The sequence below is a fragment of the Lipophrys pholis genome (assembly GCF_963383615.2).
Source record: "Lipophrys pholis genome assembly, chromosome: 18".
NCBI classification, from domain to species: Eukaryota; Metazoa; Chordata; class Actinopteri; order Blenniiformes; family Blenniidae; genus Lipophrys; species Lipophrys pholis.
In genome coordinates, this window is record NC_137646.1 from 8,589,309 (window position 1) to 8,616,547 (window position 27,239).

The 27,239-nt window shown below is 42.5% G+C and overlaps 2 protein-coding genes across 8 annotated transcripts; both read right to left on the minus strand.

The window, feature by feature from the left end:
- Positions 1–2,717: 2,717 nt before the first annotated feature.
- Positions 2,718–17,560, minus strand: ap1s1 (adaptor related protein complex 1 subunit sigma 1). Of its 7 annotated transcripts, XR_013936253.1 has the most exons (7): positions 17,415–17,551; positions 11,901–12,079; positions 9,546–9,654; positions 9,331–9,468; positions 6,326–6,439; positions 4,825–4,860; positions 2,718–4,273 (listed from the first exon to the last, which is right to left on the minus strand). XR_013936253.1 is itself a non-coding variant. In XM_080486459.1 (6 exons), exons 3-6 carry the CDS (start codon positions 12,077–12,079, stop codon positions 6,392–6,394), a joined length of 474 nt encoding a protein of 157 aa, XP_080342585.1. In that variant the 5' UTR covers positions 15,317–15,486; positions 15,799–17,532; the 3' UTR covers positions 4,868–6,391. The 7 variants fall into 7 exon arrangements, 5 of the variants coding, with proteins under 5 accessions (XP_080342583.1, XP_080342585.1, XP_080342584.1 ...); XR_013936254.1 differs by having other exon boundaries at positions 2,718–4,860; XM_080486459.1 differs by lacking the exons at positions 2,718–4,273; positions 4,825–4,860 and adding an exon at positions 15,317–15,486 and having other exon boundaries at positions 4,868–6,439; positions 15,799–17,532.
- A 2,942-nt stretch (positions 17,561–20,502) lies between these two features.
- On the minus strand, positions 20,503–26,854 carry serpine1 (serpin peptidase inhibitor, clade E (nexin, plasminogen activator inhibitor type 1), member 1). The gene is made up of 9 exons (XM_080485980.1): positions 26,784–26,854; positions 24,210–24,448; positions 23,222–23,446; positions 22,925–23,119; positions 22,621–22,819; positions 22,434–22,534; positions 21,443–21,529; positions 21,091–21,174; positions 20,503–21,014 (listed from the first exon to the last, which is right to left on the minus strand). Exons 2-9 carry the CDS (start codon positions 24,445–24,447, stop codon positions 20,968–20,970), a joined length of 1,176 nt encoding a protein of 391 aa, XP_080342106.1. The 5' UTR covers position 24,448; positions 26,784–26,854; the 3' UTR covers positions 20,503–20,967.
- Positions 26,855–27,239: the final 385 nt, after the last annotated feature.

Below are 27,239 nucleotides of genomic sequence, written 5' to 3' on the forward strand. Positions count from 1 at the left end.
AGAGCAGTAGAAGGAAAACAGAGCTGATTAGAAAAGGTCCCATTGATAAAAACACATGGAGAGTCTTCAGCCAGACATTCTCTAGCATACAGCTCTGCTGCAGCTTCTGTCAGCCACCTTGTAGAGAACTTCAGCTCTAATGTTAGAACCTCATTGATACCATAGCGCCAGTCAGAGCTAAAGTAGAGTGTGATAGGAGGAAATCTCCATGGAGGAATAATAGACTGGTTAAGGCCCAAAAAAGAGAGTGTAGACAGGTGGAGCGCAGGTGGAGAAAATCTAAGCTCCACCTTCATTATGACTTCTTCACATGTAGAACCTAGAATTAAAAAGGGCCAGACAATGGTTCTTCTCTGAGGTTCTCAGCAGACACAGTACTAATGCTAGTACTTTGTTTAGTGTGGTGGACAGATTGAGCATCCCCTCACCATCAGGACCTCCTGAACTGTTATCAGATGCATCTTGGAATGATTTCCCTCCTATTTCATCATCATATGAGCCCGATCAGACTGAGAGTCAGTCAGTGGAGCTCAGGCATTATGACTGGAACCCCTGAGCCTCCACACAAAGACGTTCTGTCTAATCTGGCAGATGTTCTCCTGTTAGACTGAGCAGCACTAACCCACATTGTTCACCAGCTCAAACCCACAACATGCAGCCTCCACCCTCTGCACACAACGTTTTTACACGTTTTTAACTGTCTAGCTCCAGAGGTACTACACAGAGTACACAGCTCTCTTCAGAAGGCTGTTTTTCCTAAAACTCTTCTAAAAGCTCTTTTAAAAAAGAGTAATCTGGATGCTTCAGGAATTAGTAACTCCAGGCCCATATCAAAGCTTTCTGAAGTCAGATTATTGAAAAGGTGGTTTTTACACAACTTCATGCTTTTATGGCTCAAAACAATGAGCTGAATGTTTTCCAGTCTGGATTGAGGTCACAGCACTGAAACTCTGATTAAAGTGCTGAATGACGTCTACATGAGCAGGGACACTTCCACTGTCTCATTTTGACTCTTACTGGATCTTAGTGCTGCTTTGGACACAGTTGGACACAGTCGACCACAATGCCCTGATGGACCCACTGGAACAATGGTTGGAACTTCTGGCTCTGCACTCAGTTGATTTAAATCCTACTGGCAAGATGGTGACTATTCTGTGTCAGTAGCTGATTGTGAATGTGAGCAAATGAAAATGACTTGTGGGGTTCCTCAGGGCTCCATCCTTGGGCCTTTTTTTTTTAACATCTCCATGCTCCCACTGGCTCAGACCATGGAACATTACAACATCTCTTCTCAGAATGACCAGACGACACTCAGCTCTATATATCAGTGTCAGTGAATGACCACGCCCCCTTATACCGGCTGAAGAAATGTAAATATGAAATGAATGAGTGGATGAGTCAGCACTTTTTACAACTCAACCCAGAGAAAACTGAGCTAATTGTTTTTGGCCCCACAGAAGAAAGGTTAAAGGTCAGTGCTCGTCTTGACTCCAGGTCACTCAGGATATCAAATCAGGCAGAAATCTGGGTGGAGTTCTGGACTCCACCCTGAAATTCAACATCCACATTAAGACAAGAACAAAATCAGCTTCCGACCATCTGAACAATATTGAAGAATCAAAGGATTTCTCACCCGAGAATCTGTTAACTGGCTTCCTGTGTATCAAAGGATTGACTTCAGAATCTTCCTTCTGCTCTAGAAAGCTTTGAATGGTCTCGGCCTAAATCCATCTCAGATTGACTTGTAGAAGATCAAAGTTCCAGACCTCTGAGGTCATCAGGAAGAGGTTGACTCACTGTTCCTACAGTCAGAAGAAACAAGGTGAAGCAGCTTTTAGTTCCTACCTCCTCATCTGTGGAACAAACTTCCTGAACACCTGAAGACTGCTGACACACTCACTTCTTTGAAATCAGGACTTAAAACATTCCTATTTTCACAGACTTTCGAATAAATAGATTTTACTGACTTTATTAACTTTATCTTAATAAAACTCTTACATTATTTTTTATACTTTTATGCAGTTTTTAAATCCCCTGAACTGACCACAACCACTGACTGACTATAGCGAGAGACTTTTTTCCAAATTTAAATATTCACTTTTGTGACAATTATCATTTAATCGTAAACGTGCCAGAGAAGGTAGAATAATACTTGGGTTTCGTGTATTTAATACACGGGTTTTTGCTTTTTGTGCCGAACAAAAGAATTTCGGCAGTTTTACCCTTTGTACATAAACGGAAGTTTAAATTCACAGTTTTACTCATTGTACTTAAGGAAACTAAATTCCAAGTATTATTTATGGGGTTTTATTTTCCTTGTACCCCTACGAAGGAATGGAAGCAGAGACTTTGACTGGAGTCCCACAAAGGGTAAAGGTCACAGGCGGTTCACCTCCTGCTAGTCCTCTGGCTAGATTCTGCTCCTGGTAAAGCTTCATTCTTTGTTTTAATGTATTTCTTTCATTTCTGCCGGCAGAAAGGTTTTGGCTTGTTTGACATCCCTGATGTAACCCAGGCAGACTTGAGTTCTGTGAGCGGGCACGCCATGCCTTCCAGGACCGCTTGTATGTCTTCACAGCTGTCATTAGGTCAGTTGGCATGTTTGAGGCTCTTTAAGAAATTTAGAGGCACTGTGACCTTTTTCCAGCTGGAGGTACAAGATGGATGAGAAGTGTTCTGCACTGATTTAGTTACAAAGCATCACAACCCCACAATTTGCTTCAAACCTTTAATTTCTTTAAAAATAACATTCAAACATTGAGTCCCTTTCAGTATTGCCTGCAGAACATTAACACAGATTCACTTTTGCTTCTATGTTCCTACACTAGAGCTCTCTCCACCATGCACGGTCTCTTCTTCTGGTCCAACAAGAAAACCATTATTTACCAAGAGATTTCAGATAAAACTTCTATTTCACATCAATTCATTGATATACAAGTTGCTGATTTGAGTAATAATTGCATTTGATAAGCTGATTGACAGAAAACAAAGATCAATCCAGGTAGTAATAAATAAAATTTCACCCAATTCCAAATAAACATTTCACACAATATTGAGAACAGGATGTATGCCTGAAGACGTCCTGTTTGGTAGAGGACCAGAAGCGGCGGTAATGATCCAGCCTCAGGACACTGAACCCAGTATTAAATCATCACGAAAAACTCTTTGAGAGAAAATGAGGACATCGCTCAGCCACATGGGAAAAAAGGTTGGGGTATTTGGATGTCTGACAATTTAGTGACGAATTTCAAACATTTTCTTTCCCCAAAAACCAAATAGTTTGAGCCGAAAGCGTTCTACACCGCCATCAGCTCATCTTTCTTTGCATGTTTTCTTCTCATGCTTGTACACACTTCACTTGTTCCTCTACAAAGCAGGACATCTACCTCTAACACTGAGCTCCACACACACTTCACAGCCAGCCCTTATGTGTAGACCCTAGACTGATTGAGAGCGCCGAGTCAGCAGAAAGTCCAGGTCACTTTGAATATTTCCACCAACCAACTCCGCTCAGTTACTACAACTGTTGCACAAGTCGCATTTGAGGTAAAAAAAAGTGAAGAATTCACATTAAGTCTATATGAAGGTCCTTAAGATTGTGAGAAGTCAAGCTGAAGGAAGTTAGTTAGTTTGACAATCACGCTGTCTAACGGTGGCTACACACTCTCACGACAGATGATGTTTGTGTGTAGTAAAGCAACACATTTGTGTGACCAGTTTTCCGACAGCATTAGAAGTCCCATGACTACAAAGCTTTGACTTGCAGCTCCTCGCTAGCCGTCCAGTGCAGTGAAGAGTGTTACAGAAGTGAAGCACAAAAGAAAAGCTTCTGGACTGAGTGAAGGAAAGAGAAGAGGAGCGCCACGTGGAAACATGTCAGAGTTCAAGCTGGTTCAGTGAAACATGTCAGACTGTTAAAATCAGCCAGTGTGCAGAAGCACATGAGGACTGAAAACGTTTGCACTTCGAATTAGAGCTGCTTTAAACTGTGAGGCTGCAGGCTGAACGCTTTGCTCAGCTTGTCATGAAGTCCCTGTGATGAAGGTCCATCCTCTCACTCACGGCCAGAGAAACGCACACCATTACAGTCTGCAAACTGACAGCTGATTCAAAGTCCATCGGACGCAGACAAAAGCTGACGACTTTTAGCTTCGGTTCCTTCAGAACGTTACAAAACAATGAAGTCCATCAAACGTAATCAGTGGAGGATTAGCGGTTCCCGACCTGAGGTAAAGGAGCGCCGCAGGGCAGGAGGTGTTGGACGCTGTGACGTCTGAAAATTACAAATTACTTTCAGTTTTCAACAAAATGATGCGACTCCAGAACAAACTTCAGTGATGCTGCTTAGATTATTGCTATTGAAGAAGGACGAGCATCCCAGACATGCTGAGGGTGAGTTTGTGTAAATCCTCTTTTTACCAACATCAGCTTCACCTCTCTGCAGATTTGGGCAAACAAGCTCAATTCTATCATTTTCTGCAAATAGGTTTGGGGGGCAGAGGTCACAGGGTCATCCCGAAGATTTGACTTGAGTGTTCGTTGTTATTTGATTTGTGGAGCTGAAGCTTTGATGCTGACCTCAACTTTCCTGCAACGCCCATTCTGGTCCACGTCAAAGCTTCAACAGAATCACTGGACTGAATGATTACAGGTGGAATGGAGGAAAAAATGGGAACGCCTTTGAGCTAGTAGCACACATTGCAGTATAATCCAACATTTCACCAAATGAGAAGCAACCAGACAAATAAACAAGGAAACTGAATATCATTACTATACAGCAAGGAATCTTTTCTGTGTGGAATTAAAGAATTGGAAAAATCAAACCTCAGAAAGTGAGAAGAATTCAGCCCAGCTGGAGTTCTGAAGTGACATTTTGAAACAGTTTATATCAAAGTGTAACAACTGCAGGATTCATAATCATGACAGATATGCACAATGTCCATATATTAAAAGACCAATGTTTCACTGGGCATTGGGATTCACAGGATAGAGGCACAAAAAAGCTAAATGCTCAAGGAAAAACCTCAAAGTTGTGAAACACTGCAGTTAAAAGCAACTAAAAGAACCACAGTGCTGGTTAAAACTGGCGCCGAGCAGAGAGAAACACACACACACACACACACACACACACACACACACACACACACACACACACACACACACACACACACACACACACACACACACACACACACACACACACACACACACACACACACACACACACACACACACACACACACACACACACACACACACACACACACACACACACACACACACACACAGACAGACCTCTCTGCGGGTCAGAGGTCAGATTGGAGCCTGCAGGCTTTATGTAAGGTCTCATCTTGAAGGTGAAAACTCAGAATTACTATTATTATAACTAAATATCAGATATATATATAGAGGGCAAATATTCTGATTTTTCCCTTTTGTCAGCAGTTTCCTTTAAAACAGTTTCAGATTATTTTTAACCTTCAGAGCAGAAACAGATGGAGTCCTTTCTAAATCATCTGAAAATACCACAGTGGTCAAAGAAGAGCGGCTTTTTTAAAGGCCGTTCGGGGATTAAATGATCTCTAGTTCATGTTGTTGATGGTTACACCTCATTTGAAACCAATTTTGTGTGAATGAGACAACTAGAGGACAACTGTACTTCTATATAACAGTGCTCTCTCTCTTATTGGACTCAGTTTTAACCAGACGCAACTACAACATATTTGATTTTACTTTAGTTTTTTCTATTTTTGTGCTTCTGTCCTGTTGCCAGCTTTGAAGTGGAAATAATGAAGAGAAATATGATCTGTTGTCAACAATCTACACGTTGACATGCAGCATATGAATGCAAAGTGCATGGAAACACTTTTCTGGTGTTCAGTCATTTTGTGGTATTTACAGAGCAAATGTTAGTGTGAATGATGTGCAGCCCTAGTTTGAATGTAAAGGATTGGTCGTCATTGTTTCAATCAGAAATGAGGAAGCAGGTGAACAGACTTCTCTCACTGAATCGGCAACTCTGCTTCCAGAGTCACTGAGGTGTGATGGTGCAACCGTACATATGTGGAAATCTCCTCGACAGCTGCCTGCACCGCCACACAGTAACCACACCACCCAATTCACCTACGTCAAAACTTCATCCGACTCCACATCCGACTCAAAAAATTCACTGAGATCAGCTAATTCTGACAGCAAAGCCAGACTCCATTTAACCCTTAGAAAACATGAACACACACACGCACACACACGCGCACGCACGCACACACACACACACACAGCTAAAGGCCTGGTAATGTAATGATCTTTTCTCAGTTAAAAACTGTACATCAGACACACGGAGCTGCCGTCAGTCCAGGCCAGCCGCCGAAACACTCTGTTGCTCTGCTGTTCGCTACGCCAGACCCATCTCCTCCAACACACTCCTGGGTGACTCATCCTCCTGCAGAGAGAGAGAGAGAGAGAGAGCGAGAGCGAGAGACAGAGACAGAGACAGAGACAGAGACAGAGAGACAGATAGGCAGAGAGAGATAGGCAGGCAGAGAGACAGAGAGAGACAGAGAGAGAGAGAGAGAGAGAGAGAGAGAGAGAGAGAGAGAGAGAGAGAGGCAGAGAGACAGAGACAGACAGAGAGAGAGAGAGGCAGAGAGAGGCAGAGAGAGCGAGAGCGATAGAGAGAGAGAGAGTGAGAGAGAGAGAGAGACAGAGAGACAGAGACAGAGAGAGAGAGAGAGGCAGACAGAGAGAGAGAGAGAGAGAGAGAGACAGAGACAGAGACAGAGAGGCAGAGAGAGAGAGGCAGAGAGAGAGGCAGGCAGAGAGACAGAGAGACAGAGAGAGAGAGAGAGGCAGAGAGACAGAGAGAGAGACAGAGAGAGAGGCAGGCAGAGAGACAGAGAGAGAGAGAGAGAGAGAGACAGAGACAGACAGAGAGAGAGAGAGAGATAGGCAGAGAGACAGAGAGAGAGAGAGAGAGAGAGAGAGAGAGAGAGAGAGAGAGAGAGAGAGAGAGAGAGAGAGACAGAGAGAGAGAGAGAGATAGGCAGAGAGACAGAGAGAGATAGGCAGAGAGACAGAGACAGACAGAGAGAGAGACAGAGAGAGAGCGAGAGCGATAGAGAGACAGAGAGGGAGACAGGGAGAGAGACAGAGAGGCAGACAGAGAGACAGCGATAGAGAGAGAGAGTGAGAGAGAGAGACAGAGACAGAGACAGAGAGGCAGAGAGAGAGAGGCAGAGAGAGAGGCAGGCAGAGAGACAGAGAGACAGAGAGACAGAGAGAGAGAGGCAGGCAGAGAGACAGAGAGAGAGAGAGAGAGAGACAGAGACAGACAGAGAGAGAGAGAGAGATAGGCAGAGAGACAGAGAGAGAGAGAGAGAGAGAGAGAGAGAGAGAGAGAGAGAGAGAGAGAGAGAGAGACAGAGAGAGAGAGAGAGATAGGCAGAGAGACAGAGAGAGATAGGCAGAGAGACAGAGACAGACAGAGAGAGAGACAGAGAGAGAGCGAGAGCGATAGAGAGACAGAGAGGGAGACAGGGAGAGAGACAGAGAGGCAGACAGAGAGACAGCGATAGAGAGAGAGAGTGAGAGAGAGAGAGAGCGAGAGAGAGAGACGGAGAGGGAGAGAGGGAGGGAGAGAGAGAGAGAGAGAGAGAGAGACAGAGAGCGAGTGACACAGAAAAGCACAGTTTAAGCCATTCTTTATATAAGAATCATATAAAAATTTTAAACATGATCAGATGAATGTTTTCCTGATGAAACAGGTCAAACTCGTTGTAGTTCGTAGTTTGAATCTATCTTGTGGGCTGAGAAGTGAAGCATCCATGTAAAGTTTAGACAGAGAACAACTTTCAGCCTCCAAGTTCATAAACAAATAAAGATGTGAATGTGATTTAGTGGAAAGCATTATAATGTGGAACAGTGTTTGTTCACCTCAACATTTACACACCTGCAAAAGGATCCGATACTTTTAACAAAATCAGTTTCAAACATGACATTGCTTAAGGAAGTGCAGTCCGAGGTTCCCTTCAGAATAATGTGGGTCTATGAATGCAGCAGCAGCAGACCTTCAAACCAAACCAAACGTACAGGACAGCACAGTGAGGGGGTGGTGAGAAAAATCTCTGGGGGCCTTTGTTTGTGGACTTCTATGTTCTTCCTGTCCATGTGTGGGTTTTCTTTGAGTACTGTGATTACTTCCCACAGTTCACAAACGTGGCATTCAGAAAGTACTCTTGGATACTTTCTGAAGTAAACTGTCGGACTGACTGCTGCTCTGATAGATTAAACCAAGACTTAACAGTTAAGAGATTAAATTAATGTTACATTAAAAAGTAAAGAGAAACATGGCCGAGGTGTCTCTGTGAGATTTTTCCACGAGACGTGATACAACAGTACGCTCTGAAAACAAGCCGACATTTCTTCACAATCCCGCCACTGCTGCTTCACTCATCTTCTGCTATTCTGCATTTCCAGTGAAACACTGGAGGAATTTAAAAGAGCAGTTCAGGGCCAAGGGCTGCAGGTCTGAGCGCACTGCTGTAAAAGTGCAGTTTGGTGCTTGAATGTTGGAAGTAACAAACATCCATCCAAGAAGTGAAAGGAGGAGCTCCGTGTTCTGTTTGCCTTTTGCAAACACAGTACGTTGTTCTACCAGTTTAACGTTCCTTCATCCACTCTTCCCACACACATTTCTATTCTTTGCTTGCTTTTTCATTTCAGTGTTTTTCTCCTGGGTGGGTCAGTAGGAGTCTGTGACTGTGAGCATGAGAGGAAATTACTAAAGTTACTATACATGTTAAAATGGCACAAATTATTTAAAATTAAAAATGGCTAAAACGGCTGAAATTCTGAAAAAAAAACAAAAAAAAAAACACAAAAAATGTACTTCTGGTAAAATTGAATTCTTCTCATCTTGGGTCCAGGATGTGTGTCACCAAAAATTGAATAAAATATAAAAAATCTGAATGGAAAGAAGTGAAACTGAAAAGTGAGAATTAATTAGGGAGCTGAATTTTTCAATAGGATGAAATACAGTTTGGATTTTGTCGTGACACACACTCAAACCAACAGATTCAATTTCAAATGAGACCATTCAGATTTAAAGAATTTAAATTCACTTCCTACTGGCACAATGATGCTGAAAACGGCTCAGTTTTTCCAATGTACAGTATAGCAATGCTACGAGCTGTGTGACCTTTACTTTGAAGGTTGCACATGTTGTGTGGCTCCAGAAGAATTTTGTTTGCTGGAAACTGTTAAAAGAACATTTTTGGTCATAAAGGTTGCTGCCTTTTCTGATCCCTTTGTGTTGAAAGTTTGTGAGGCACAGACCTCTTGCAGCAGGTCAGCTTGCTCGATGGCTTTGAGGACGCTCTTCTTAGACGTGTCCTGGATTTCTCCTCCCATCAGGAACTCATCTAAAATGAAGTAGGCCTTCTCAAAGTTAAAGATGATGTCCAGCTCACACACCTGGGAATAAGAAAAGTAAAGCATGCTTTAACCTTACACTGAAGGACGAGTCCCGTGCGCTCAGATTGAACACTCACACTGCCAAAGTATTTATCCAGCAGCTCTACGAAGCGATGGATGACTTCCAGTGTGATCAGCTCATTGTCCTGCTCTTCAATTGCACAGCAGAAATATAGGCTGGCGTACCTGTACAACAAGCACAAAAACAATGGTGTCACTCTTTCCAATAATAAAAGCATTTCCACTGGGAACACAAGTGTCTTTTAATGAGACATGGTGAGACATTAGAGCTTTACTTGTGTGTGTGTCTGTCTCTGTGTGTGTGTGTGGGGGGGGGGGGGGGGGGGGGTGCAAGGCTCGGTTCTCCGAGGGCTGATGCTTAGTGCGGGTGGTGGGTGTGAGGAGGTTTGTGTCGGCAGATGGGACGGTGTTGTTGCAGGAGGTCCGTGAGGTAAGGAGGAGCAAGGATATTGAGGGACCTGTAGGTGAGGAGGAGGAGGAGGAGGAGGAGGTTGTATTGGATGCCATATTGCACAGGGAGCCAGTGGAGGTGTTGCAGGATGGGGGCGATGTGCTCTCTGGACCGGGGGTGAGGGAGGAGGCGGGCAGCAGAGTTCCGGATGGATTGTAGTTTTGAGGAAGGCAAACTATTTCGACTGTGGTCTGGGACAGGGAGGGACGGAGGCAGAAGATATTCCGGAGGTGCAAGAATGATGTTTTAGTGATCTGGTTGATATGAGATTAAAATGACAGGGTGGAGTCCATTATAATGCTGAGAATGGGGGAGATGTGACTTAGTGGCCATCAATGAGGAGGCTGATGTTCTGCACAGAGGGAAGGAGAGATTTGGGTCCGGTGATGAGGAGTTCTGTATATTGCTGTTGAGTTTGTGGAAGTCATTGTCCATCCAGGTTTTGAGGTCCGAGACACAGTTATTGATGGTGGAGAGGATGACTGGGTGATGATGGAGAGGATGACTGGGCGATGATGGTGGAGAGGATGACTGGGTGATGATGGTGGAGAGGATGACTGGGCGATGATGGTGGAGAGGATGACTGGGCGATGATGGTGGAGAGGATGACTGGGCGATGATGGTGGAGAGGATGACTGGGCGATGATGGTGGAGAGGATGACTGGGCGATGATGGTGGAGAGGATGACTGGGTGATGATGGTGGAGAGGATGACTGGGCGATGATGGTGGAGAGGATGACTGGGCGATGATGGTGGAGAGGATGACTGGGCGATGATGGTGGAGATGTAAAGCTGGGTATCGTCAGTGTAGCAGTGGAAATTTAGTCCATGTTGGTGAATGACTTCACCAAGGAGAAGCATGTAGATTGTGAAGAGGAGGGGGCCAAGCACTGAACCTTGGGGAACACCGAGGGTGACGGGGGAAGTGTGGGATTTGCAATTGTTGAAGGAGACAAAATGGTGCCGGTTTGAGAGGTAGGAGGTGAACCAGAGGAGAGCTGTGTCAGAGATGCCAAGTTTAAGTATAAGTTTTAACGTTATAACTGACCACAGCTTCACAAACTAATCATATTTCTTTACCTTTGAAATGAGTAAATAAATACTAATGAGAGTTAGACCCCCGGTGCCATTTCATACGGAGCCCCTGAGTGGCTATAGAGGGGAAAAAAATTATTTACATATACAGTAGGAAGTTGTTATCACATGTTAATAACACATAGGAACGAGTTATTATCTCATTACAATGAGGGCCTTAAAAGGCCCCGTTTACACAAAGTTTCAACAATGCTGTTTTCTTTTTGGGCCACTAGTAGGTGCTGTGTTTCTGCAATATATCCACCTATGTATGCATGCAGAGAACATTACATCGAAGCTCCTTTAATCTGTCTTTCTTCATCATTTTGGTCCACTCAGTATCTATATGGAAGAAAGAAATGTGTCTCCACATGTGATCCAGATGATGGTGTAGTACACAATCTAGATCAGGGGTAATCGAACCCGGCCTCGAGGGCTGATGTCCTGGACTTTTGGATTTCAGCACACCTCGAGCTAATGATGATGTCATAAACAAGCTTGCAACAAAGGCCAATAACCAGCCCCAGATTGCATTTTAGTGTGTTGCAACTGGGAGAGACCTAAACCATGCAGGACACCGGCCCTCCAGGCCCGGAATGGAGGACCCCTGTTCTAGATGATGCTTTAGTTAAATGTACAATTTATTAGTGAAGAGTGGTTTAATCCAGGAGTGAACAGCAGACACTGCACTAACTGTGTTGAACTATTTACTACCACCATAGTGCTCATGCGCAGTAGCAGCATTTCCAGAAAGTTCCATTTTGGAAGCCGTTTTGAAGTTCTGTTTCCTGTGACTCAGAGCCTCGTTGTCATGGATACGGGGCCTTGGCACAGTTCCTCAAGACAGCAGCAGTAAGTGAACCTGTGTGTGATCCAGAATTTGTACCTTTTATAGACAATCTTCAGGTCCCTCCATTCTAGAAAACTGCACATCTTTGGTTTTCGAGCGAGCACGATCTGCATCAGATCCCGGACCATCTTCTTCTTGTCCCGCTCGGCTGTGGCTGTGTACCACTTCTGCAGGCGCAGCTTCCCCTGCCGGCTGAACAGCAGCATGAAGCGCATCTGCACAGCAGGAGGGACACAGAAGTCACACATCCCATCAGATTATCAGGAATACTCCTCCAATGCAGCTCAACTGCTCATTAGAACCAAGTGCAGGTTGTTAGGGAGATGTTTTAAGGTCAAACTGCCACACAGTGCAGGTGAAAATCCATTCATTTACCAGATTCTTTCAGGACAAATTTACCATTACTTTCACAAAAGAATAAGATCATATAAACCTATTTAGTCCCACAAGTGAGAAAATGGTAGCAGCAAAAGAACAAGAGAATATTAAAAAAAGAAAAAAAGAAACGACAGATAAACACACATATGACCAGTTGACATCCTGTCACCTCAGGAGATTTATTAAAACAAGTTAAGGAACAGCAGAAAAACGTTGCATGAAATTATTAATACATGGAATTATACGGAAGATAAAGCTGCTCGATGTTACCCTAACATAACAGCGCTCTTTCTCCGACTGGCTTTTCATGTTTTTCTGATCACACGTGTGTTTCAACAGCAGCGTCTCAGAGGAGGAACAGTTTGGTGACTGGACTGTTCTCACCGCTTTGGATTTTTGTGCTTCGGACTTTTGCAATATGTAGATTTCACATGTTGATATCAAGACAACAATACAATTGCTCTATGAGTAGTGTTTGATAAAAGTCTGTGAATGGTTAAATAATTTTCGGTGGTTTCTTTTCCCCCCCAAGGGTGCAAAGCACTTCTGAACAAAGAGCTTCGAGCTGAGCTGAAACAACAGAAACTTTAAAAATGTGTTTGTTCTCAGTTTGAGAAGTGTCAGAAATTTGCATCAAACAAGCTTCTAGATCAGAGGTCTGCATTCTTTATAACCAAGAGACATTTCTGCACGATTGCCTACCACCGAACCGACGTTCTTATTTAAAACATTCGTCCACAAGTCATATCAAGATGGCTCAAAATTATGTAGTACATATGCCAGGCCTTTAGGTGGCATTGTAAGTTATCAAAAGCCTCTAAAAAAGCAGAAGACGGTGAGAATACAAAAACGAAGAAGACGACACAGAGAATACTCCTGCTCCTCCTCATACTCGAGAAATTCATTTCAAATGCTTCAGGCGTGTAACAACCAATATCAAAATGTTGGCCTTTTTCAATACAATAAAGCCAATAATGTAATAACATCTACAGTGCCAAAAGATATTTGATCCATTACCATAAAAACATTTTGCTAATCTAATAAGTAATCACAAAAAAAAGAGTAGTATTTTAAAAGGTTTTTACTGGTCTTGTGCAGTTTGCGTAGTTGATGACAGTTGTCAAATTCATTCATTGAGGAAACTGCAACACTCCCACTGTCATGGCTGTAAAACATATTTTACTACTTTAGTACATTATCAGCTTTATTACATTTAAAATGGCCAACAATTGTAAATGACTCCCAGTTTTTACATTATTTGTGGGTTACATAATATTTTAGTAGTTTTAACATATTTGCAGTTTTATCTTTTCAATTCATTTTAGCTGTTTGAGCCATTTTTCATTCCACATATCAAACACATAAACCAGCATTACTGATAGGTCCAGTCCGTCCTTGGTCCAGTCCATTCACAGTCCAGTCCATTCATAGTCCAGTCCAGTCCAGTCCATTCACAGTCCAGTCCGTCCTCGGTCTTGTCCAGTCCAGTGCCCAGTCTGTCCACGGTTCAGTTAGTCTGTCACTAACTTCACCTCACTTCCTTGTTTGTTTTGCAGCCACAACCCAAATATTTCATGTCCACACCACACAAATTTTATTCATTTATTTCATTTATAATTTGTGTTTTCTAGTCTTACTGTTTAAATGGAGTAGGGATGCACCGATTCACGTTTTTTCACTTCCGATCCAATCCTGATACCCGAATTTGGATATCTGATATATATATCTCTGGTATATTTGATTCACACAGTCTGTCACTTCCTCACCTTGCCAGAGTGCGTGCCTCTCTGTGACATATGTCAGCTAATCATGTCTCAGTCAAAACTACTCTCAGAAACACAGAAAGGAGTGGGAATCAAACACAGAATTTAAAGGCTGGTTGAGACGATACACGGGCATTCTGCCTTTATTGTAAGGCTGACTTCTGCGCCAAACTATCAGATATGAAAAACACATGACAACTCAGAAACATACCCAAAAGGCAAAGCCTCATAGCAGTTCCACCCAAAGCAAGCTGTCATTCTTCAATAAAAAAAAACGGACTCTGCCCAACAGGCTGAAGCCACTATAGCACGAGCTATTGCTGAACACTGCTCCATGCTGGCATGTGGTCACATTGGGGAAGCATGTAAAGCTGCGTTCTCAGACTCCACTGCTGCTACTCACTTCAAAATGCACAGGACAACGTGTACTGAAATGATTAATGGTGTTCTAGGGAAGTACTTTCTAAAGAAGTTGGTTGCAGATGTGGGTAGCCAGAGATTCAGCCTCCTCCCTGATGAGTCCACAGATGTCAGTGTCTCTAAATACCTGGGGGCTGTGATAAGGTATTTTATTTATTCCAATGACAAAAATAAAAACAAAAACACAAGAATCAGCAGCAGAAAGCTCATTTGCAGTTCTAAACATTTTCAGGGATTTTTTTTAACTTACTCTGTCTCTTGCCACGACGTTATTCCTCTTTCATACAGCGTGCCTTACAATTACACGCCAATGTCCAATTATGCAAATTAGGTGATGACATCAATTAGCGACTGCTAGTGACTTTGAGGTCAGCCAATAGCTACTTTCCTTACTGAGGAGTTGGCAACACTGGGAGGAGCTGCGTTTCATTGTTTTGATGCTGCTGTCAGTGCCATTCTTGGCGAGCTGGAGTTTTAAAACGATGACGTCTGGCTGCAGAGCGCCGCCTCGCTGTACGTCTTAGCAAACATCCACGTTTTTGTTGCTTTGTGGTGTTTTGAGTGTAAAATCCGTCCAAACAACAACATGTTGTCATGAAAAGTTGGATAGCACAGTGCTACTTCCCTAGCCTGCTCGCTGGCTGAAAACTGTGGAATGGATTTCCTGACTCATTACTCCTCGTCTCATTGAGACCCGCCTCCCTTCAGGGAATCCAGTCCACAGTTTGCAGCCAGCGAGCAGCGCAGCAGCAGGGAAACACTGTGGAGTCATTTCAGAAACAGTGAAGCAGACGAGGCTTCATGGATCAGAAATCTCCGCAGGTTGGATCGGAAATTTACGATTCGTAAATTATGTTGGTATCGGAACCCGATACCGAAACTGGATCGCACCTGGTTTCATCGTTGCTTAACTGCTTGGTCCCTGACACAGTCCTCAGTCCAGTCCTTCCTCGGTCCAGTCAGAAAGCAGGCAGAGTAAATCCTGAATACAACTGGAACTCTTCTTGAAGAATAACTAACAAAATAACCAGACTGAAGAAAAACTGACAAACTACTGTCACCTGAAGCACAAAAGAAAAGAAAATATGCATATGTCTGCAATGTGACTTGAGAAAAGTCAGAATTTAGACATTAATAATTATGGGGGAAAGGGTTCTGAGTAAAAGGCAGAAATTTAACCTTTATAATGGCTGAAAATAGAATTAAACCACCAGACATGTGTGATGTTCTGCAATATGCACAATGATTATGTACTGCGGCTACAGGAGGGTTAGACACACAGGATGTATCACAAACACATCCTACATCCTACATGATCATAGAGCTCATCAAACACACGTCTACTGCTATTTCTACCAGTAAAGTGTACTTACATCCGATGGCTACCAGCCCTGCTTTCTCTTTCTGTTTTACTATGACACAGTGAAGGAGGTGTGGTTCTTAGTTTCAGTGGTAAAACTGGTACACAGCCCAGGGGCTCAATATAAACATGGGATTTCACATACAATGTGTGGTGATACACACTCACACTGACTAAATTAATCTCATACATTGATTGTCCTTTGAAAATAGTTAGTGATCCTACAAACACCCTAACACACAACAATGAGTATGTCGTGTCAAAGTAAACACTTACCAGGCAGGAAAAGGTCAGAGAAAAAGAACAAGACAGGATTAACAGCTCCAATGGCACATATACTTATTCACAGAACAAAGTTCAGGCCCTACAGCTGGATAAATGTCTCCTGACACTCACTCCTGGAGCTCATTTCAAATTCAGGCACAAGAAACTGTCACTGAAATCAACATGACAACATATCAGAGCTCTGCAACCCTCATTAACCAAAGATTACATTTCCTACACGTTCCCTACAAAACCTGGCCTTGAGTCACAAAACCTGAAAAAAATGTGATAAAATGAAGACTGCTCATGTATGTATATATGTAGTCTGAAGTTGTGGTTTTTTTTTTTACTATTTAGATGTTTGGTACATGACAATCACAATGTGTGTGAGATAAATTGAGTCTGAAACAATGTAGTTTTACTTATTTTAGCTGTTTCAGTGTTTTCACCAAAACATTACACATAATTCACTTACAGTGACATATGACACACGTGGGCGACAGTTCAGATTTCTGATTGAGGAGACTTAAAGTCTCTTTTGAATAATTATTTGACACATGAGATGGAATCCTCAATCCTTATTTGCTAACAAATAATCAGAGATAATAAATCTATACGCACAATCTATACACAGTGGGGCCCCATTGTATGTAAACTGTCAACAACATGCAAAGTGCTGCTTTCTACAGCACATTAAGAAAACTGGGTTTTTTTCAATTTGTTTGACGAGCATCTAACTAACATCCTTGAGAAGTTGATTTATTATTGTTATCATCACTCAATTCTAAAAAAAAGAACTACCCAGTGAAATGTTTTATTCAAACTCTGTTATCTAGAGCAGACTTATTCAGACATGAAGTTATGTGTTCTATACATTTGTTCAATAAGACCATGGACTTTCAAGATGTATTACTTTGTTGATAAAGTTTGATTTAATGTCCAGAGGAGGAAGTGTTTCTCTCATAAATCATGCTAAGTAACCTGTGAGAAGACTATGTGTGCTTTTTAGAGTTATTCCTCAGTTGTGGAGGCAGGCCTTTATGTCTTCAGAGGTGGGCTTGAGAGAACCAAACTTTGATCCAGTGTTCAGCCCTGTGGCCTGACTGTGAGCCCTCCACAGTATTCAGGTCTGTGGCCTGACTGTGATCCCTCCACAGTGTTCAGGTCTGTGGCCTGACTGTGATCCCTCCACAGTGCTCAGCCCTGTGGCCTGACTGTGATCCCTCCACAGTGCTCAGGTCTGTGGCCTGTTGACTGCAGCCTAACCTGAGTGCAGGTGAGCACTTCCTGGAAACATACACCTTGTTAGCATTAGCCTCGTTCAGCTGCTGCCTCCTCTCAGGCCGACGACACGAAGAAACTCACCATATTTATGGAGTGCTCCGGTTTATGAGAGGTTCCAGTCAACGTGTTCTCACAGAGGACAGACTAACGGAGAGAGTCCATGTCTGAGACAGCTCAGCTCAGCTCCTCTGCTCTACTCACACTTCACTTCCGCGTCTGCAGCGCATGCGCATTACTCACTCTGCCCTGCGCGTTGCCTGACAGGTAACAGAGCACGACTGTACCAGCAAGGGAACATAGAGAGAGAATACAGGCAGACGGAGGTGTGTGAGGTACTTTCCAGTGAGTGCAGAGTGGGGATCTTTTAAAATCACTTAGTGCTATATTTTGTCAATAACTGGTCTTTGATCGATTAATTTATTTATTGTTTTTCCTTTTTAAAAGGACTAAATGTGCCAAAATCAAATAGATAAATACACCATTAAATGATTAATTAAAGTGTCATTAATTAATTAGAATACCAATTAATTTTCGTAAAAAAAAAAAAAAAATTCACTATTTAATTATTTAATGGTCCATGAATTTATTTTACTCACCTATCAAAGTCAGTGGGCGCGGCTAACGCTGATCTAGTCAAACCCATTTCTTTGGTCTGAAGAGTTTCAGAACATGACAGCGACATTACCGAAGGATCTGTATTAACTTTAAAAGTGTTTTCCTGAGATGAGTTACCACAACAACAGCCTGCGACCAAGTAAACCTCCAGAATATATTCCACAGTTTCAAAATATAGCAGTTACATTAGCGGAGGAACTGCAGGAACCTTCTCAGGAGTTGGTGAGAGATGTTTCAGGCCCTGTCTTTCTCCCCTGAGTTCTCAAACAAACGTCACTATGAACACGGCTCAACACGAGCCCTAAGGGCATGTAGTACACATGCCAGGCCTTTAGGGGGCTGTAACTCACCGAATACGCCAAAAACACAAAAGAAGACATGGAGCACATAGAAATTTAGAAGTAGACCCCTACAATAAGACTTCTATATAACTGAGTTCTATACATCTTTGCTCCTGCTCCTCCGGCTAGTGTCAGTAAATTCTGCAGCTTGACCAGAGGCCTGTACTACAACACTGGATTTTCTCTTATGGAGATAACTTCAAGGATTAACTCTGGTTTTCCGTATTACCACGCTCGCTACCTTCTCACCAGGATAAATCACCATGGTAACTTACGCTGGAAGTCTAACCTGCTCTGGAGCAGGTTATGTTCTGGATAAGAGGTCAAAGCTCCGCCTCCTGACCAATCAGATCTCTTGGACAATTATCAGCCCATTCAACATGATGATGATTGGTGGGCAGGTTCAGCACTGAGCTGCAGCAGAGAGGAGATGAGAAATTAATAGAGAGCTATCTTTTTGACATCATAAAATAAATCCTGGTCACTTTGAAAGATGTTTTTGTTCTTGACTTGTTCCAAGTCTGTTTATCTCCACGAGGGTTAATCAAACTCCGCCCCTTTCACGTGAACGTGTAATAATGAAGTTAATGATCACACCTGACAGAACTGCAGGAACATGAATTTATGGAACCAGAACTACTCGTGTCGTCACGGTGATGAATTAATATTCCAACATAAAACACAAGAGAAACTCAGCCTCAAAACAACTGGATGGAAAATCTAAAGTAAAAGAAGATCAGTGAGGAAGTTCAGCCCGACACGTTTCTGCTGGAATAAAGTGAAACTGAGAGATCACAGTGCCTTGAATTAAAATCGTATAATCTCTCAAAGTCAGCATTAACAAGTCAGGAATGTTCTGGCTTTGGCTGCAGCAGCAGTGTTGCTTTTAGATGCTGGATGAGTTTTAATTCTTCATAATCTCAGAGATTAACTGCTCCTTCAGTAATCTGTAAAATGCACCGCAGAGTTTCTCTGTGTGTGATTGGTCAGATGCTGCAAACTCCGCCCCCTTTCACGTGAACGTGCACACGTAGTTCTGGGTTGAACCAGCGAGTTGATAACCTGCTTGGTAGTAACGGTGATCAGGATCCCGTGTGTCTGGATTGACCTCTCTGTGTGGGTGGAGCATTGTCCTGCTGGAAGAACCAGTCCCCAGTGTTGGGGTTGTCCGAGCAGAAGGAAGCAAGTTTTCTTCCAAGATAACTTTGTATGTGACTTGATTCATGCGTCCTTCGCAAAGACGAATCTACCCAATTCCAGCCTTGCTGAAGCACCCCCAGACCATCACCGATCCTCCGCCAAGTTTCAGCTTTGCCCAACACCTGGTCGACTAATGGTTAGACGGAACCCTGGAGAGACCGACAAGCCACAGTGTCTTGCACCTACTGTGAAATTTAGCGGAGGATCGGTGATGATCTGGGGGCGCTTCAGCAAGGCTGGAATTGGGCAGATTCGTCTTTGCGAAGGACACATGAATCAAGCCACATACAAAGTTATCTTGGTTCTTCCAGCAGGACAATGCTCCATGCCACACAGCTCGGTCAATCAAGGTGTGGATGAAGGGCCAGCAGGTCAGCAGCCTGTCATGGCCAGCCCAGTCTCCAGACCTGAACCCCATCGAAAACCTCTGGAATGTGATCAAGAGGAAGATGGAGGGTCACAAGCCATCAAACAAAGCTGAGCTACTTGAATTCTCGTGCCGGGAGTAGAATAAAGTCACTCAAGAACAATGAAAGACTGGTGGAGAGCATGCCGAGACGCATGACAGCTGGGATTCAAAATCAGGCTTATTCCACCAAATGATGATTTCTGAACATTAGTATTGTGCTTTTTTAAAATGAATATGATCTTGTTTTCTTGGCATTATTTGAGGTCTGAAATCATTGCATCTTTTTTGTTATTTTGACCATTTGTCATTTTTCTCCAAATAAATGTTTTAATGACAATATTTATATTTGGGAGAAATGTTGTCAGTAGTTTATAGAAAGAAAAAAAAAATGTTAATTTTACTCAAACACATATCTATAAGTAGTAAAATCAGAGAAACTGATAATTTTGCAGTGGTCTCTTAATTTTTTTCAAGAGCTGTGTATATATATATATATATAAATTATATATATGCTCCTAGTTGCAGTGGTCTTGTAGTGTCTGAAACATTTAGATTAGTTACAGACCCTAAATATCCAGAGTAATATACATACCATCTTCAGAGTGCAGCCTTCGTGTTCATTTTTAATTTCACAGCACCAATAACATAGTCCACTCGCTCCCTCCAATGAACCAAATCGTTTCCAAATAGGGTCAGTTCCTTTTTAAGACACAAGAGGTCAGTGTTGACCTTCTACATTGAAACAAACGAGACCTTGTAAAAACATAGTATTTTTTAATAAATATAAATATTGCAAAAATACAAATGTAACACAAAGAAAAATACATCTTTCTGGGGTCTCAGGCAGGCAGCAGTCTGTCTCCAGCCACTTTCCTCCTTATGAAGTGCATCTGACAATAGAAATCAACCAACATTTTCTTTCCTTCATGTTTCTGTTCGGTCTCATTCATCACAACTATTCAGAGAAATAAATAACAAAAGTCCGACTCTGTCTTCTTAATGAGCTATGTTGTAATGCGAGAGGAGCAGCAGTAGTCACACAGGGGAGAGGAGCAGCCCTTCAGACGAGTTACTGTTGTTCAGGCTGGTTGAACTGTCCACTGAACAAAACTGCACCTGAAAGACAGAGAAAAGGATGACAACCTGTCTGCTGACAGTTGGTCTTATGAACCCAGGCTATAATGACCGTTACCTGTGTGCTTGTGCTGGATGAGGAAGAGGAAGGGTCGGTCCAGGGTGAGCTCCTCGACGGCCATACGGGAAAACATGACAGCAGCTGAGAAAACACAAAAGGAGGTCTGTGATGTTTTTACGGGGAAAAACTAAGTCAAGGCCAGAAATAAGGTCATTATCATTCTTCACTTCATGCAATAAAATATACTAGTAATTTACTGAAATTCTTGAAGTAGAATTCTTCCATCTCTGAAAAGTGTGAAGATCGTGTGTTTTCAGTGTAGGGGGAAACGGTCTAACCAGTCTCACCCTCATGCATTTCAGACTGTACAACAGTGCCCCCTGCAGACCAAGATGAGCATTAACGCTACCTGTTGCTGCTGCTCCTCTGGTCCCTCGTTCATTTACTTCAATCTTCACCCTCTGCAGGATCTTCGACACGCAAAGCCTCTCATCGGCTGGAAACAGACAGAAAGCACACAAACAGGCGTTATTTATTGTTCCAGCAGGTTTGTGCTCATTTTGATATCAAACTGTTCAAAGTTACACTCACACAGCCTGAAATATATTAAATCCCATTCGATATGAATGTTCACTCACCTACTGAGTCAGTGCATATGTTTTTTTTTTTTTTTTTTTTTTTTAAAAATGATGTAAAAATGGTTTCTTTTACATAGGTATGTAAAAGACCCCGAGGGCGATTTACAATACACTGCAGCACTTTAAATAAGTTATTTCCTTTTAAGAAGATAATGAAACTCAACAAAATGAAACCTTATAATAATTTAAAACTCATATTTAGATACAGTGAATTCCATTGATGCAACAATGACTAATCTCAAACTGGAGGTTTCTTGGATCTGTACGCACTCCTTTAACTGACTAACTCAGAGTATGTGGACGTGAACCACTTTTCTTTTCCCTGTCTTCTATTTCCTTGATAGAGTAGTTGTTGTGATCCCCGTGTTCCATTTAAATGTGAAGCTAGTCTGTTTTTTAAATTTTATGATCCCTCTATTCCTCGTCTTGTTGGTCATCCTGCTGTAGATTGTTCTGTTACTTGCCTTGTCTTATTGTTACATCAGCCTGTCTAGGGACAAGAGATGGAAACTAGCCTATGGCTATAATCAGACATATTTACATATGTTCATTAATATGTACTGTCCCTATGTAAATATATAAATAAATGTTATAGTGAGTTTTATGAATTCACATCCATAATGGTCTTGACATTAAGTATTTCTGGGTTAAAAGCTTTGCAAATGTTATTTTAAATACAAGCTAACATCACTGGTGTGGGTTTAAAAGAGATGTCTGGACCCCCTGCAGATAAGAATGAGTTCATGACTCATGTAGACTCACCGGTGATGCGTGTGAAGTCGGCAGTAGCCAGGTTGAATATGTCTCCCAGACCCATGTTAATCAGAGTAGTCTTTAAATCCACCTCCGAGTTCAGAGTGAACCTGAATGTTTACACATAAAGCCAACAGTTTAGTCAAAGTTCGTGACCATAATAACAGAGTAAGTAGGCGTGGAGAAGATGGCTGACCTGGGCATGGCCAGCTGTCTCTTCACACTCCTCAGCTCTGCCCTCCACTGCTGGATCTGCTGGCTGCTCAGATGGTGACTGAGCGTGCTCAGGGGCACTTCGGGTTCGAACGGGGACACCAGGAGCATGCTGAGCGAGTCGCCCTCATACGGCACCTCAATGACATCGTAGTCCACCCCGTCAGCAGTCACAAACTCACCTGTGGGTGGAAGAACGTGTTTATTTGGCCAACTGGAGATGACTCACACACACACACACACACACACACACAGATTGCATATCACTAAAGACGCATACTACCCACCATAGTTGAAGCGGTTGGTGAGTCGCATCATGTACACAGGTACAGTGCTGCCATTTGCACAGTGGAACATCCTCTCCTGGGTCAGTTTGGGGTCAAAGGGAACCTTCCAGAGGCCCTGGAAGTGGAGCGCATTCAGGAGGACCAGGCGGGTTTCATCAGACACAGATCCTGCTGCTAAAAAGTCTGGGATGGTTCCTGAAGAGAAATAAATAAATAAATATCACACTGGAGCCAGAGGATGTAAACAAAGAGCTGAACACCTTAAACGGAGCACATGGGTTTTGTCAATGTGTGTACCTGCGGTGTGGTCCGACACCCACGCATTGATGATGTGGACAGCCTGCTCCGGCTTGGTGAAGTCCACCTGGTGAGGGTGGGCCTGGAAGGCTTTGGTGAGGGCCCGTCGGTAGCTCTTCTCCAGGCTCATCTTCCTCTCCACCATCACCCCACTGGCTATCTCCACGCCCTCCTCACTGGACAGGTCCCGCTGGAGGAGGCGCTGCTGCCGGGGCATGCCTCGCACTGCACCAAAGAGTTCATAATCATCACCACCCTCAGTTCAAACAAAACCTTCATGTCACACATATTCTTCGAGACAAACAGCATTTTATCAGTATAATTGTACTTTTCTTCATGTAGGTTTTATATATATAGTCATACATTTTTAGCAGTTAATTGAATCTAAATAATGACATTGCCATTTTATACCAGAGCTTTTTTTTTTTTTTTTTTTAAATGCAACACAAACAATACATTTCTGTAACAGTCATTTTCTTTGTTTCATAGCTGTTTTTATGAAGAAAATGTGAAAAAAAGAGAAATTCTGAATTTGTCCCATGATTTACATATACCTTTGAGGTTGTTTTTTTTGTTTTACACATTAACTGAGATATTTAGCCTTTTTTTTTTTTTTTTATCATTTTAGATTCTAAGACATGAAATAAAACAAATAAAAAAAAACTTATTTGAATAAGACTTTTCCAATTCTTTTAGGCAGAGGTCTTATTATAACAATCTATTTTTTTTTTTTTAAATGTCAACATTTTACTTTTTATGATGCTATGATGAAGACAATAAACTTTTCAACGATAGTCCGTTTTTTCTCAGCAGTAGCCATCACTCATCATCAAGATACTTGTAACACACACATAAATATATACAGATGTTTACAAAGAACTGGGATGATGTAACAAAATGACTTATTGAATCCTCGTGTTTTCCCCCCCATTTGTGGTGACTTTAGAAAAAACAGCCAACCCTGGATGAGCCCTGTGTCTGCTCTCACCTTGCAGAGAAAAGCCCATTGCAGCCGTCAAGGCTTTCCGTGTCTTTCCATCTGCTCCGAGCTGGGCCATGGCCAGGACAGAGGCCACCCCATACGGAGAAAGAACCACATTCTTGTCCACAGAGCCGCTCGCCAACTGGGAGAAGACCCTCAGTCCAAAGTCGGTCTGTTTGTCCTGCAGGGAGCTCTGGCCCACCCTGCTCAGGGTCAGCAGCAGGAAAATGTACACACAAAGCATCCTGCAAGACCACAGACAGAGAGAACGGGTGTGAATGTGAAGATGGCAGGTTTACAATCGTACATAATCATTCTAATGGGAAAAAAAAGAAACAAATCCCTTCTGTTCAACAGATTTTCCTGGACTGGGCTCTGACTCAGAATACAGCACTCCAGAGAGTTTAAAAATAGCAGAAGATGTGCAGCCAGCTATGTCAGAGGGAACACATCAGAACAAAATGTGAAATTCTTCAGAGATAAAGAAGCAGTTTGCGAGAGTCGGATGACAATATGTGGGGAAAAACTAACAAACAAGGCACCTATATTCAAGGTGTGAGAGAGTGTCTGCTTCTTGTTCAGTACCAACAGTGAGTGTACTGACTTACTCACCAATACAGAGAAACTTTAACAGCTTTCATATGTTATCTATGAAGCTCTAGAAGCTGGGAAAGATCATGCTTTCCATTTGCAGACAGAAAATACATATGAAATATGACTAAAGGAGATCACAACATTATTTTGCCTTTTTCAATAAAACATTTGTTTTTGAATTTCAATAAAGGAAAAAAAATAATGAAACCGGTCATCCATCATAAGTCCGGTTAAAGAAGTACTAAGAAAAATAAGGGAAACAAGGTTATAATGCTGACACTTTAAATACCAAGGCAAACGTAATAGACGAGGTGTACAACTAGTTGACTAACAGATCTTCCTGCCAGCTTTTTGACTTTGTGTTTGCTTCGTGTTCAAGGCCACTTACATTTTGGGGCTAAAGAGTGAGTTCATTAAAGAACTGCTGTGTGTCTGAATGTGGTCGATAATGAAAAGCAGGCAGCATGTCAGCCGTGCAAGAAAAAAAACAAACAAACTCACATATAACCACTGCACTGGTGCAATGCATACCCACATGGAGCAACACTTCAGATTAACGATGAAAAAGGAGAAACAGGCCACACTAATGTGGGTAAATATTTGTCAACATGAACCATTAGGCATTAAACAGGGTAAGTTCTTTCTTCAGTCTGTTTGCTCAGCAAAATGAAACACAATTAACAGAAAAAAAATGATTGATTTGTGATTAATCCAAATGATTCCACAGCAACCCTGAGATTAATCTGATTAAAACTTTTAATCGTTGGACAGCACTACCATTAACCTGCGAGCCACGCTCAGGCTCGTTCAACATCATTTACTCCAAAGATCCTGGAATCAGGCCTGCTCTCATTTTGTTGAAAATCTTGAACTTTTGAGTGTTTTCCTTTTTTGAGACTAAATTTAAATGTTTTAGTCGACTATGGCAACAGTTACGCCCTGATCAGGGTGGCCAAGCTCACACATTGGGATGTGGCTGTTGCTGGCTGTGTGTATAGATAAAACCTTGGGAGCAATGTGTCAGTAATGATTTTCCTTGCAGTCATCAATAGGTGGATCAGTGTTAACAGCAGCATCAGATACTGACTCACAGTTCGTCTCTGTGGACGCAGCCTGTTTGCATAACGGTTCACTTTCAGCTCTGAACAAAAACCTTCACGGTCAACTGTAGAAAAACGCACCGTCTGGATATTGGCTGAGGAAGAACCACAGGGAACTCTGGGAACGGGAGGAAGGTGCCAGACTGTCTGAGCTGTGTGACTACTGATGGAGTTAATTCATGGTACTCATACATTTACAAAAACCTGCAGGCATGTTCAGGTGTCACATAAAGAAAATACTGGGGAACCAAGTCCTTGTATATAATTTGCACTGGTTGGTTTTTGAAGCATATATGATCATTTTAATTCATCTCCACTACAAATTAATAATAATTTACTTTTCATCTATTTCTTTTAATCCGAATTTCTTCGTATAAACTACTGAGCTATGCTGAGAAAAGGCATGACCCTCAGAATGTCCCCTGATGTCTCTCTGTCCAGCCAGTGTGTTAAAGTGTATTTGGATGTTTAAGTCATTTGACCAACATTAGAAAGCAAGTACTGTCCCACTGTCCCGTTACAGACAGCTGGGTGTTTCAGCTGCACTTTGACTTATAGAAAATCATCATGTACACACCTTCAATATTCTAAACTTGCATGTAAACGAAGACAAATTCAAATCCATTTACAGGCACATTTAGTTCCTTCAATAAATACAACAGCAGAGCAGGACTGAAAGCAAGACACTTTCCCCCACAAAACTCAGCATGTTCTTCGATTTAACAGACCTGAGAATACTTAGTTCATTGCTTTCAATCCGATTGTACATTTTTATCCAAACACAACATAACTTTACGTTCCTGTCTGTCAGTACAGTTTGTATCCTTAATTCTACGTACTAAGAAGGAAAACAGCAGTGAAAAGTGAGTCCAGGTGAAGCTCTTACCTTCTTCAGTCTGTGATGTTCGATGTGTGGAAGTTTAGAAAGTGTCTGTTGTTGCTCTGCTGCTGGAGTCTGAATCACTGCGAGAGTTTCAGCCTTTTTATACTGGAGACTGCATGGTCTGAGACCCCGCCCCTCACACACACACACACACACACACACACACACACACACACACACACACACACACACACACACACACACACACACACACACACACACACACACACACACACACACACACTAGTCTATGATGTCATCTTACACTGTCTGGCATGACTTCCTTTTCATGCCCCCCCACCCAGACAGTCTCTCTCTCTCTCTCTCTCTCTCTCTCTCTCTCTCTCTCTCTCTCTCTCTCTCTCTCTCTCTCTCTCTCTCGCTCTCTCTCTCTCTCTCTATCTATCTGTTGACCTCAAACCATGACAGATCACATATGGAAAGTTACTTCGACACACA